Source organism: Acanthopagrus latus, chromosome 9, assembly GCF_904848185.1.
Source record: "Acanthopagrus latus isolate v.2019 chromosome 9, fAcaLat1.1, whole genome shotgun sequence".
Lineage (NCBI taxonomy): Eukaryota > Metazoa > Chordata > Actinopteri > Spariformes > Sparidae > Acanthopagrus > Acanthopagrus latus.
In genome coordinates, this window is record NC_051047.1 from 6,485,266 (window position 1) to 6,499,556 (window position 14,291).

General features: G+C 41.6%; 1 protein-coding gene across 9 annotated transcripts; it reads left to right on the top strand.

Moving 5' to 3' along the window:
- Nucleotides 1-7,390, top strand: LOC119026464 (homeodomain-interacting protein kinase 2-like). 9 transcript variants are annotated; one of them, XM_037110891.1, is made up of 16 exons: nucleotides 1-453; nucleotides 2,086-2,296; nucleotides 2,392-2,583; nucleotides 2,680-2,861; nucleotides 2,979-3,102; nucleotides 3,368-3,478; nucleotides 3,616-3,693; nucleotides 3,775-3,923; nucleotides 4,051-4,082; nucleotides 4,182-4,254; nucleotides 4,385-4,549; nucleotides 4,764-4,858; nucleotides 4,944-5,108; nucleotides 5,245-5,382; nucleotides 5,537-5,646; nucleotides 6,050-7,390. In XM_037110891.1, exons 2-13 carry the CDS (start codon nucleotides 2,102-2,104, stop codon nucleotides 5,066-5,068), a joined length of 1,521 nt encoding a protein of 506 aa, XP_036966786.1. In that variant the 5' UTR covers nucleotides 1-453; nucleotides 2,086-2,101; the 3' UTR covers nucleotides 5,069-5,108; nucleotides 5,245-5,382; nucleotides 5,537-5,646; nucleotides 6,050-7,390. The 9 variants fall into 9 exon arrangements, with proteins under 9 accessions (XP_036966786.1, XP_036966787.1, XP_036966788.1 ...); XM_037110892.1 differs by having other exon boundaries at nucleotides 4,185-4,254; XM_037110893.1 differs by having other exon boundaries at nucleotides 4,054-4,082.
- Nucleotides 7,391-14,291: the final 6,901 nt, after the last annotated feature.

Below are 14,291 nucleotides of genomic sequence, written 5' to 3' on the forward strand. Positions count from 1 at the left end.
GTACGCAGGCACGCACGCGCGTCACTGAAGGCCATGGAAACAGAACGTTGACCAAAGCTATAAAAGCTGCAGGCCTCATTTATTTCTCATTCGCACATTAAACTTTGACAAGTTGACCTACTGCGGATTTATTGTTGGAAAGTTGCAATCTGGGAAACCCGATCGACTGGAAAACTTTTACTCAACACACATTTTGGATTATACCTGTTCACCTGGAAGACTTCATCTCAGACAAACCTTTTTTGGATTAAATCTGATCACTTGAAGACTTCATCTCTGACAAACCTCTTTTGGATTATACCTGACCACCTGTAAAATTCTTTGGAAACAAACCTTTTGGATTACTTTGCTCCAGGACAGCTACTGCCAGAAGTAGACCATCTCTAACTGCTGGAGAAGTGGCCTCCAGTTGACCCCCTCTGGCGAGGCACTTGCTGTCCTGACTCTCTGCAGGTAGGACATCTTTTATTATCACACCAAATGTATTTATTCATCTTCTTAAACGTGTAGAGGTGTGTTTCGGTTGGCAATGTGCGTATACTCTTGGGAAATTATTGAATTTACAGATAAGCTATTAATAGCATTTTAGCTAGCCTCTCATGGAAAGTCAGTTTTGGGTCATACTCCACATTTTCACGGTGTAAAATTATTTTTAGAGGTTAAGAATGTGCCGAAAGTCCCGCGAAAGGTGAGGAATGTGTTAATGGTTGTGTAGTGGTTTTTAAAAACTGATATTTTTGTTTGGGGCATTACATGTTTAGATATTTAAGGTGGAACATTTAAGGGGAAAGGTGGCGACCAGGCTTCTTTGTTGTTGTTGTTTTTTTTGAAAAACAACAGTTTTGTCTCGTGCACCATGGAGACGATGGAACGTTAGGAGATGAGAACGTGCAGGTGTAACTTAAACGCACCAGGGCCCGTCTATCTGTGTACAGCTGAGATAGCTGCTGTAATTGTTGAAACTGAATTTCAAGTGTAACTGGTTATGTTGTAGGAGAGAGAGAGAGCGCTCAGAACTTCTACTTGACGTGTTGGTATTGTAAAGTTTGGGCAGAGATGACAGTGGCATCCTGCGTCCACCCCACCGTCTCCTCCATGACGCATGACTTGCGACTAATAGAAAACATATTGGCTTTATCAGTTTTCGCTGCCGTGAAGAACAGATTATTGTGTGTGCTTATATTGGAGAAGTCCACTGCGTGCTTTGTAATGAAGGTACGGACGTGTTCTGTGCACAGCAATATATATTTGGCGGATAGACAGTATATAAATAGGACAGTGGGCAAATGGTTGTGCTCTTGCAGGATAAGCCTACTTACTTTACTTGAGAGACTGTTATAATAAACAAATCAACTGGTATCCATAACTGTAACACTGCATCACATTTTATGAGCTAAGGACAGGTTTTAGATGTAAAATCCTCGTCTGTAATGTAACTTGTAAGGAGTATCTGAATGAACTATTTCTGTCCATTCAAGGATTGTTGGAGAGTCTTTACTTCACCATTTCCTAGTTGTTGTTTTTTTTTACTAGCTGCTAGTAGTATTTGTAGTAAATATCAGGCCATTTTTTTTGTTTGTTTGTTTTTTCATCTTAGTTGGTACATTTCCCACATAAATTACAGTGACATCAAAATCAAGATCTGATCTCTGTTACTACACTCCCTTTCTGCCTCTGAAGACCCTGGTGTAGTTTAGGCTTTGTTTTTTGAGTTTATAAGCTTGAATTTGGACATTTATCACTGCATTACCCTCCTCTGAGGTTTTATCTGTTTATATATAAATCTCATATTTGTAGATACCTGTAGAAATGATCAACATTTAGTGGGAATTCCCCTGATTTTGCTCAGACCTCAGACGATCAGATGATCACTGAAATGTGGAATTTGAAAGGAATACACAATTGTCTTTGTAACGACCTGAAGCGGCAGTTCAACAAGTTTTGTGTCATCTAATCGTTGACGGGGTTGAAACCATAGAATGGTAGCAAGATTATATATACTCAATATCTGAAACATTGTCATGGTCCTTCAAAGGGAATGAAAGTAACGTCTCATTTTTCTTGTTTTCACCTGTTTTGTTTCAGTATTCTGAGAGACAGCATGGGATCCAGTGTTTCTAAGGCATCAACCTCATCTTCCGAGATGAACCCCGTCCAACTCCCCAGAGGATATGAGGTCCTGAAAGTTCTGGGAGAGGGCTACTTTGGAACGGTGTTGAAATGTTGGAAAAAGGACATCAAGCAGATGGTGGCTGTGAAGATACCTAAATGCTTCGAGAATGACACCGTCAATGAGGTGAGAGCTGTTGATTTTAAGCTGTTGACTTCACATGTTAACACATTAACTGACTGTAAAAAACTAATCGTGTCAAACTTGCCGTGTGTCTCCAGGTTTCCATGCTGAGACGGTTCAAGCGTCTGAAACTCCACCAACACAACATCGTTGAGTTCATCGACTCCTTTCGAACCAAACATGGAAAGGCAATCGTGCTGGAGCTGTTGGATATCACCCTAGGCGACTACCTTGGTTTGACAAGTTTTGCGCCTATGCTTCTGAGTGACATCAGAAGCATCATCCAGCAGGTATGACCTCCATCAGCACCACAGATGGAAAGCAAAGCACTGAGCACTCTGTCACTTGTAGGCTTTGGTACATTCCTGCTGACCTTGTACTTTCAGATGGGGACAGCATTGGAGGCGCTGAAGGGGATCGGGGTGATCCATGCTGACCTGCACCTCCACAATGTCATGATAGAGAATCACCAAACACGACCCTTCAGAGTGAAGCTCATTGACTTTGGTGTTGCCATGTCCAGATCAGAAGCCAGCCAGGGCAAGCACCTGCAACCAATGGCATTCAGGTAGGCTTCATTATTTTTATTATTACACTGGAGTGAGTTAGAAGTTTACCATTTATTGCTCCCTTCCCAAGTCTGACAGTGTAAACATCCTGTGTAATGTTTCTCCTCCACATTCAGGTCTCCAGAAATCCTGTTGGGCTGTCCATTTTCTGAGGCCATTGACATGTGGTCTCTGGGCTGTCTGATGTTCGTAATGATCTGTGGCAAACTACCGTTCAGTGGACGCTCCGAGTATGAAATTGTAAGTCCCTTAATTTATTCAGTTTGTCAGTCACTCATACTTGTGTGTCCTCACTTGTGCTTGCAGTTTTGCTCTTCTTAGTGCTCCATGTACAATAATGAGTTGTCTAAAGCTGGGAATCGATTGGAAATTTAGATAAAAGAAAGGATGACCTGCCCTACTTTGCCTCTGATTGGCCAACTCAATCCTCGTGCTTAAACCGAACCCACCGATGATAACTGGCTATTCAGAACAATACTGAAGTAATGCTGTGTTTAATCTCCAGCTGCGGAGCATCATTGATCTCCTGGGTCAGCCAGAAGACCTTGTTCTCAGTAGTGGTCTACAGACAAAGAAGTACTTTAACTGCACTGAGTCCAACAGCTGGGAGTTCAAGGTACCACAGTGAACCTTCTTTGGCATTTAATCTTATTTAATCTTTTATTTCTTATTAACATTTCCCAACATTTCACAGTCGATCATTGAAAACGATTCTGAGGATCATTGATACAAACCCTTTGAACCTTCTTTCAGACATCTCTTGAGTATTTCAGATGTCACCTCAGCAGTGTCAAGAACCACAAGCTCCAGTCTCTGGACGATCTCAAAAAAGTAAGTGTGAAGTAACTTTCCTTGTCACTATGACCGATTGACTTTCATGATGGTGGAAATGACCGTTGTTTCCTCAACTAGGTGCGTCTTGAGGAAAATAATGAAGCCGAGGCCGCAGAGCGAGAGCAGTGCATCGAGCTCCTGAAAGCCATACTGAAGACGAGTGAGGATGAGAGGATCACTCCCCGTGAAGTCCTCACTCATCCATTTACCACCAAAGACTACCCAAAGTAAGTGTGCGTGTGACATGTGAGTCCTGTAGATGGTGCTTTGTTACTTAGGGATGATTTGTCATTTGATCAGTGTCCTGTTGTGTTTCCGGGACATCAGTGTAACAGCGAGTATGTCTTTTTGTAGCAGTGGGGCAGAGAAGTCTGAGACGAGCCGTGGTAAGATGATGAGACCAAAGGCGGATGTCATGAGTAAAAGACGCCCTGCTTGTTCTGCGACAGCGCCACCTTCCACTCTTACATCTCACATTCCACCAGCAGGTGTGATCCTGGTTCGGCCTGCGACGGCTGAGAACACACTGCTGCTGGAAGGTCAGGGGAGCAAAGTCAGGTGAGATGTCTTCCTCTAGTCACGACACCCATGTGTCAGATGAGAAAATGGTTCAGATCGCCAGAAATAATAGCAGAGACATAATTCTTGAAGATGTCATGACAATAACAGGATAATTGTGCGTGTTCAGTGGCAGGTCTTACATTGACAAGACCTCAGGATGTTCAGCCTTCACTTCCCCGTTCTCAAGTGAGGACTGCACTCCATCTTCCACATATCTACCATCAGGTGTGATCCTGGTTCGGCCTGCGACAGCCCAGCGCACGGTGCTGGGAGATCAGGAGAGTGCAGTCAGGTGAGATGATGAAAAATAGTATCAGAACCTTTTGCCTTTGTTTTTCAGTCACTTCCACATCAAATCCACAAAAAGCAAGATCAAGATCTTTACCTCAGGAGGTTTGGTCCGCAGGAGCTTCAGAAACAACAAAAATTAAAAGTTCCTCATTGCAGCATTACGATGTGATGACAATAACAGGAATGACAGTCTAACGTTTTTGTTGTGTTTTCAGCTCTCAGTCTGGCCGATACGAGGCGTCAGTGTCCTTAGAGACAGACATTGAAAGTGGCATGGAGTCATCGATATGTGAGGACTCGGGCTCATGTGGTAAGTAACAGTCACCTCTACTTGTGTCTGAACTGTTGTGCATTTTGGAGTACGGCTGAGGACTTTAATGTACTTTTATTTTCAGAGAACACAGGGGCAAAGAACGAGCCAGGGAAGAAGAAGAAATTCCTCCGACGTGTCCTCTCCTGGATGAGAAAGACACTCAGGCCATGTGTTCCCTCTGTTGATGGTCCGGCCTGCGACAGCTGAGAACATGCTGCTGCTGGAAGGTGGAGGGGGACAAACTCAGGTGAGATGTCTTCCTCTGGTCACAGCACCTATTTCTCAGACGAAAAAAGTAGTTCATCTCACCAAAACTAATAACAGATACATGATTCATGACAATAACAGGACAATTGTGTGTGTGTTTGTGGTTTCATGTTCAGTGGCAGGACTTACATTAACAAGACCTCAGGAAGTTCAGATTTCACTTCATCCAATAAGGACTGTGACTGTGAGCCTGATCCCGGGTCAGTCTGCGGCGGCTGAGAGCATGCCACTGTTGGAAGGTCCTGGGACAGAGAGTAAGTGTGACAGTCAGTGTTATCAACTTGATCAGTGCTTGGAAAAAAATGTTTACAGTGATTGATACCATCAATTATTATTTGTGTCTGTAGGCAGTGTGTCTGCGTGTGTGTGCTAACAAACAGTGTGTTGTCCATCTGTCCACATTGGAAGTCACTGTCAGCAGAGGAGCAGGCCATATATTACCAATAGGCCGGCAGAGAGAGAGAGAGAGAGAGAGAGAGCCCCAGAGACACTCCGACTGCTCTGTCAGCCAAAACTATGTAAGTACACTCTGCTCACACACAACTCGTACATGTTTATGTCACCACATACATCACTGGAGAAGAGTAGAGAAGTGTTTGTTTTTGTGTAGGGCAAAAGCTCCTAAAGATGAGGACTGTCATGTGAAATGCTATAAACTACAAGATGTTTGATTGTTAAATTACATACATTTTTCAAACAAGAAAATGTAGTAGATTTAACTTTAATGACGTTGATCAACTTCACCACTGTGAACAATAACGCTAAGGTACAATGGTTCCTGGTACAAGATCTTTAAAAGGACACTATTTTTAATCAGAAGAGAAAGATCTTCACCAACTGATTTTTTTTTATGCTTACAAACTAAATAAACAAACAAAGTTTTGGAAGATTGATCTGTGTTTTCGTTTGTTGGTGTAGCAGCATCAGTGGTGGCTTCCTCCTCACGGGCAGCTGTGATGGAGGCCTCGACCTCACAGAGAGCTGTAGAGGAACCTCGTCCCCCGCAGACAGTCCCGGTCCTGTCACAGCACACATCAGCAGACAGCCGTGGTGCAGCTGTCACACACACAAACTCCTCTGCATGTTCTTGAAACAGCCGTCACATCTCTGTCCTCCTCTGCAGAGTCCAGCCAATCAGAGGATGTGGAGCTTCACCTGGTGATGGAGCAGCTTGATCCTCCACCAAGTCCATCCAGTGCAGAGCATCAGCTGCCCTCCTTTCCTCATGGTGGACTTCTGTGATGTCATGCAAATGGATCAGTGGATGTGTAAATAGATGTACAGATAGATGTTTAGATAAATATATAGATTGATGTTCAGATAGATGTATAGATAGACACATAGATAGATTTAGAGATATATGTTTAGATTGATTTTTAGATAGATGTAAAAAAAATATGTCTAGAGCGATGTAGAGATATATGTACATATTGATGTATAGATATATATATATAGATTGATGTTTAGATTGATGTATAGATGTATGTTTAGATATATTTATAGATTGATGTTTCGGTTGATGTATAAATTCATGTTTAGATAAATGTATACACATATGTTTAGATTGATGTATGGATATTTGTATGGATTGATGTTTAGATATATGTAGAGATAGATGTAGAGATATATGTATAGATAAGATTTTTTTACAGTAAAACTTTTTAAACTGTATTATCCAGCTCAATATGATTCAGTTTGTGCAATTACATGATAAATACACCTAAACCTTTGAGCATCACACTGACTTATTTTATAGTTTTTTTCAAAATTCTTATTTTTTCACAGTAGATTTCAATTAATGGGTAACTAGAAGATACATAAAGCTGTGTTTAACATAATTGCTGTAATGAATAACTTGATACATGAGACAGACATAAGAGCCAAAGCTCAATACACATCAAGTGTCAGAAACGACAGCAGGCTTTTAAGCCAATAACTGCAGTGGTTCACCAGTGGGAAATGTTCCTTATACAAGGTAAACAAACAAAACAACAACACAAGCAAACAACATGTCAGGGTGCTACTTCTAGTAAATATGAATAGGGTGTGGTAGCCACAACTCCGCAAAAAGCTGTTTTTCAGGTTTTAGTGCTTCGTCTACACTCATTTGTATTTCTAGGCAGCCAGACACGCTCGGGTTGTGTCGTTGCCTCCTGCTGTCCTCAGTTTGAACAAAAGCAAGTGTCTCTGAAGTTCCTGTGATGTTGACCAAAATGTCAGCTTTTGTTCTTTAAAAAAATACAATTTTAGTTGAGAGGCTTATTTCTGCTGTCATGTGAAGTTTTTGTAGGCTATTATATTTTGTTTCATTTATACCATATGTTGATTTATTTCATGCCGAGTTAAATGAGTATAATGAGTATAAGTAGCTGCTAAAGCTACCGCGCAATGTTATGTGTTCTTACTGACATCCACCTGGATGGTCATAAAGCCTGCTACTTTCACAGAGTGACTGTAATGAATGCAACCATCTATCACTGCAGTATTTTAAAGACGCCAATACTGTCAATGTGAATTTCTTGAAACAGTTTCATTCTCACCGTTCTCTTGACCCACCTGGCCTCTCTCTCTCTCCCCTTTCCCTGATGTGGAGTTTACATGTGTTCTTTTTCTTTCATTGTGAGTTTACTAAATACTCTTATTTTAATTCTAGAAGAGGAAGTATCAGATGAATCTAGCATATCTGACCTCACCTCTGCTTTCTGTCTCTCAGAGCACCAAGGTCCATACAGCCTTTTGTCTCAGCTTATGCGAGTACAAAATAAGCCATTATCTCTCCGTTCACCTAAACACTATTTAAACTATACCTTAACTAATCCCTGCTCTCTTTCTTTCCTTTGTCTGCCTGTCTCTGCATCTCTCTCTCTATCTTTCTTTCTCTCATTCTCTCTCTGTTTTTCATACTTTAAGGTGCCACTTTGGTGAGGAGCTCTGTATTTTACATGGATATGTGGTCTTACAGTGGTCATAATTGTGTATTTTTATACACAGTGTATTTCAATAAACACTGAAAAGACATCTCTAGCAGTGTTTATTTGACATCCACTTTCACTTCATGATGGGGATTGTGACACTGTGGCCATCTCTCCCAAGATGAAAGTCTCTGTGAGTAGTGAAAGAGCGCATCATTTTTTTAAACATGGTTTTAAACATGCTGTCTTCCATGTAGGCTACTGCGCTTTATTTTAAGCGGCTGCTGCTGCTAGTGATGGGCAGCGACTGCTGGTGGTCATTTGGTTCTTCATGGTTGCAGTATCATGGATCACCTGCCCCTGGTTTTTGTTTGTCTTGTTCACACACACGCATACACTCACACACACACACACACACACACACACACACACACACACACACACACACACTCTTGTTGTCTGTCATTGTTCAATAAAAAATACTTTCTTCATTTTTAGATATTACAATCAAAGTTTCATGTTGTGTTAAGCTTTCTTAGTCCTTTAGAAATAGTGATTTTGATGCTATGGTAAAAGTGCCTGTAGCGTAACACTCCCACTGAAAGTGAATTTGACCCAAAAACGAAAATACTGTAAATCTTAAAAGTGCCTCTTTCATCATAATTATGCTTTTACACAATGGTTTGACTCGGGTGCTTCAGTCATGGTGCAACCTCCTTGTATTAACAGTTCGAATGGATGTTTTTCACCCCAACTGTCATTTATTCTGAAGCAGAACTCTGCAGTTTTGTTGAAGAAAAATAATAATGAAAAGAGAAAGAGCTTTCTCTTCGTTGATTTTTCAGCCTAAACAAGCTTAATAAACAAACTGACTACATCCTGTTTTTACTTTGTTGGTATATATGATGGACCCTGCCACCTTTCTAGCTTCAAACAGTTCTGGGATCTTATATTCCTCTGATAACAGCTTGTTTATTAACCTATGGAAAATGCATCTGGGGGCTGCTGCTCAGCCCTTCCACCAAAAAGGCTTGTCATCTATGATGCTCGGTGGACGAGCAGTAGTACACACCCACACACACATGCACAAAATTACCCAGCCACCACAGTTAAGGGGCTGTAGATTTTGGTTCATACAAACATGATAAGGTGTCAAGAGGCTGCATTGTTATCTTGGCAGTGACCACTGGGTGGTGTTAGACACTTCACATAACTTGTGCTTCCTTGCTCCAGCCTGAGGGGATGATGGAAATTTGCATGGCAAATAAAAGAACACAGAGTGTGAGTAGGTTTCAAACATTATACAGCTTGATTTCAGCAGTACCAGCACAGCCAAGTGTCACAGAGGACTTACTTTCAAAGTAGGATTTATTTTGCTTCAGAGGGAGAACAAGGCCAACACAACAAACAAAAGAATCTGTTACCCTACCTTCCAGCCTCTGATTTTAAAATCCTAGAATCAGAATAAACAGGAGAAAAGTGTTATCAAAGAAAAAGGCTTCTCCCTCCGACTATGCTACTAATCTCTGTCTATTTACAAATTGTCACAGATAATCAGATTTTACTTCACCTGAGCTGTTCACAACTAGTTTCTCTATCACTAACAAAACACTAGTCAGACTAGACACGGGTCCCTGTTGAACTGGAAGATCGGTGGAGAGGGAGATTGCAGTCGGTCAGTGGTTCAAAAATGGCTTGTCTCCTCCTCTGACCAATCCCGTATGCACTGTAGAGTAAAATACACATCATTGTCACTTTCCACAATGCAAAGTGGGTTAGGGTCTCAGTCAGAACATTTTACAACAGCATCTACATTATCCTGGATAATGGTTTGCTGAGACATTTTTAGATTTACAGGAGGACACACTCTACAAAACCCCAGAGATCTAAACATTGTGATGTGTACCGTCACGCCACTTTTGGCTACTTGGGTTAAGTTCAGGAGGACCTGGCTCGGCGTTTGCTCTGACCCTGTGAGGCTTAGACGCAGGACCCTTAGGAGTGTCTGGCACAGTTACACCAGGACGTGCCAGGGCGGGTCTTTGGATATCAAAACGGTTTGATCCGTGGAGGCCTAACTATCTCAAATTGAATTAATAAATCTAATGAATAAAGATTTATGTTCACAGATAAAAATTTCATTAACTGAAGTGACACCTTGGTGGATTCATCAGTTCAGGTGATCAGTTACAGAACAGGCATATTTTCAACCCTTCCAGCGAAATCATTGAATTAATCCCAACAATTTTGTTGGGATTAATTTAATTAAAAGTCATTTTTTAATTAAAAGTCATTTTTTTCCCTTTTAATATGATATGATATGAGAGGAATTATACCACTAGTCCTTATCATTTCATTAAAGTAACGGCTATAACACTTTACACATCATGCAAGCAGGTGAGTGCACCACAAGATGGCAGTCTGAAGTCTGGAGACGCCTCTGGATTATAGACGCAGCTGTTAGAGGCCAAGTCCTGTCAGATTCATGTGGTTTGTCAGATGAACTTAGGGGAAAAAAATATTAAGGAGAGATAGGAAGAAACCAGTAAAAGCTACTTTTCTATTGAAATTATTTGTGTTATATGCTTTATAATATGAAGTTATCCCAGTCTGTGTACTGTCATTTCCCCGTGTGGGATCAATACATTTAATCTGTAATGTATATTGACTTGTAAAAGAATCTGCCTGTAAAAGAACCTCTGCAGCTTCCACTGACGTGTATGGATCAGCAGTGGATAGTATCATCCCACTGCCAATAAGCTCCTGCAGACAAATCAATTCTGAGCAGAGATATACTCACAACACAGCTGGGCCTTATTCTGGGAAAGTGTTGCTACAAATGAGGTTGTAAACACAGGTTTGATCAGTCCTGCCGTGAGTCACTGAATGACTGTGTACATCGGCAGAACTCAAACATACAGCGTGTGACATAGCATGCCCAGTGTGCAGGCGATAAAAGAAGATGAAGCAGCGTAGACGATCAGGAGTGACTGAGGTGGAGGTGTGGGGGGACCCGTGGGCCATGATGGTGTTGGTGACGTTTGTAGTCCACTGAGCCATTTCACACAAAACTAGATGATATTTCACCTCAATTACAACAAACTGAGACTTTGTTGGAGTGGAAAATGATCTTTTTTTCTTTTTTTTTAATTGACAAACATCATATCTGTGATTCATGGCACAATTCAAACACAGATCAATGAATTATTTGTCTTTCATCATTTGTCAAATGAGGTCCCATGGGGGCCACTTTTTTTTTTTTTTTTAAACAGACACTGTTATATTGTCATAGAGGAAACAGCCAGTAGTAGAGGGAACCTTATCTTTGTCTTTGTTGTGGACAATGAATGGGGCCTGGATCAGAGCGACCCATTAAAGCTAAAGTAGTTGAGTGTGAACAGGCGGGCGAGTTTTCTGAATGACCTTTGCATCAAGACAGCGCGCGGCGGTGACACACCACAGTTAATGCTCCTACGTGTCACCAATCAACACTCCCAAATGATGTATGTCAGCGCCCAGATTCTCTATTCCTTCACCTGACTCGCCTCTGACTCACCTGACAGTGAGCTCAATTAGGCTCCGTGTGACACCAGGTGGTGAAATGAACTTTACAACAGGTCGAACCCAGAACAGAGTGGATGTGTCAACAGTGCTGCCCACTCTGCTTGTTCATGCACATTTACGGATGCCCAAGTGTTCTAGTGATGCACTTTCATTAAAGGTGCGGGGATTGTGAGGGCTGGGTTGAAACTGTCCGCTGACGTATCCAGTATTTCAATCATTCACATCCCGCACCGCAACTTTGTGGTGTCTATTGTACAATTTCAAATGTCAGCCCAGCTCGTCAGTAGCTAAACACAAACTGATCTTCGGACAGATGTCACAGAGAAACATAGAATTTTTTCCTCCAGTATTTCTTTTACGGATTATCCTCCACCACTCAGGTTTGCTTTGACACCAATGATAAAACTGCGTTTACTGAAACTGTGGGCTAGATGAAACATTTAATCAGGCAGGGGCCGATATTGCGTTTGTGTGTTGTTAACGTTTACTGCTCGACTAAGCGGGCTCCAAAGATTTGTTTATTGAAAGTGCAAATCACACAGCGGGTTGATGAAGATTTTATGATCGCTTGCATCTAACGAGTCTGTCACACTGAAAACAAACGTCCTCCCTCGTGCCCTGAAACAAAGCTGTCCGTTTCAGGGATGACGTTGCCACGGGAACGCATGTGCAGATCCAAATTAGGTATATGAAAATGGGCAGGATATGGGAAAATGAAGAAAAGATGCAAATACATCACACTGCTACACTACAATTTAAAGCTCCTTTTTTTGGAAGGAGATAAGCGCATTAAACCATCTTGATGTTGTTGTTAACTTCCTGTTGGTTGACTGTGACATTTGGATGTTGGACAGAAGACATTCAGAGGTAGAAACTGAGAACATGTTGGTCCATTGCTGTTGAGAGCTGACTCTCTGAGGGGGCGGTGGTAAGAATGGTGGTAAGAATGAAAAAAAATAGCATCTGTATTATGTGAAGTAGTAGGGCTCATATAAGACTGATGGATGCACTTTTGATGTGTGAAATGAAAATCAGAAAAAGCCAAATGTGACTTTGAAATACGTATAAAAACATTTCAGCTTTGAAAATATGCAAGAAATTCAGCGTTAAAATGTCTAAAAGGTTGTCTGACGCCTCCTCGGGGATAGGGAAGTCTCCCCTGAACGAGACGATGCTTATCGCAAATAAACCTTTAAAACATGACCGCATTTGTGAACATTTGTGCCAGAATCACATCAGAGGTGTTCATCAGCAGTGCCGGTTGTTTAATGGAGTACACATCAACAGTCAACAAAGTCTGACGGCAGGAACATTTGTGTTTTAGTCATGCATCAGTTCACTTTGCTGCACACTGGCTGTTAGTTAATGTTATTAGGCAACGGAACACAGCTAGAACGTGTGTGTCTGTGTGAGTAAACACCTCCAGGTGAAATAAATAAGTATGTGCTCCATGGCTGCTGGACCCTCTGCCCTGCTACTTCACAATCAACAACAACACTGTTTGACTGTATATTAAATAATAAACTGATATTTTACTGAGAAGCAGGAGCACTGCTGTTTCCCTTTGTGTGCGCTGATCTCAGTCCCTGGATCAGACGGGACGGGTCATCAAAATTACCATCCTGATCAATAACAGGTGGGATGAGAGGGGGGAAATACATCTTTAATGAGGAAAATATTGATGACATCACCTGCAGTGGAAACCACATATGTATCTGTACTTTAACATGCACATTAGTGCACAAGGAACAGATGATAAACTTCATTGATTATTTAAAACTCCTGACTCACCGACAGGGTCGGTTAGTGTTTCATGTTAATTAATGTTCTGTGGTTCTACAGCCTTTATTTTAGATTAAATGTGCCCCAGTATTTGTTACAGTGACAGTACAGGGTTCATGAGTGTATGAACAGTGTGAACCCACCTGTGTAGACACATCTTACTGTCTGAATAATGCACTTTAAACATGAGGAGACTGTGCCTTTGACTTCATACCATTTTTTTGTTGGTCTTCTGCAGCCTCAAGATATCAATCCTCCATCAATGCACCTTACCTCACTTTAAGACCAATGCACCTGGGGACACACAGGTGCGCACCGGGTCATTTGCTATTTACACAATGAGGGTGCCGGGCATGAAAATGACATCTTTGTCAGTCTGAAACTAACTGTGTGACAAGCTTAACATAGAGCCCCAGGTGTTTTTTTTCTCCAGAGGATCTGGCTCTTACCCTGAATCTGTGTATCTATGGCTGTAACCAGCTGCTGTGAGCCAGTTAGCTCAGCTCTTGTGATCCTACAAAGTGGTGTTAAGCGTGAGGAAGTATTAGGGCATACGTGGAATTCCGTGGGGGACTTAAGGTCTGGAACCCCCAATCTCGAAAAAAAACAGACAATTGCAATTGCTCTTGTGAAAATGTCCTGTTTGTTGTACCCCCAAATAGTCAAGTGAGGTATCTGCCCCTGGGCTGGGGCTAGCTCATTAGCATGCTAACTTCAGCAGACATCTGTGCGACACAGCACATAGACGTCTGTGACAGATCATCAACACTGTTGTTCATAATGTCAGTTCATTCTATAACTATATTGTTTTATATATTGCCCCTTTGAAAAGAATTATTGGTTAACTTTGATTACAAATCCTATGAAAAGACCAACAAAACACATATTATGACAGACTAGAAATG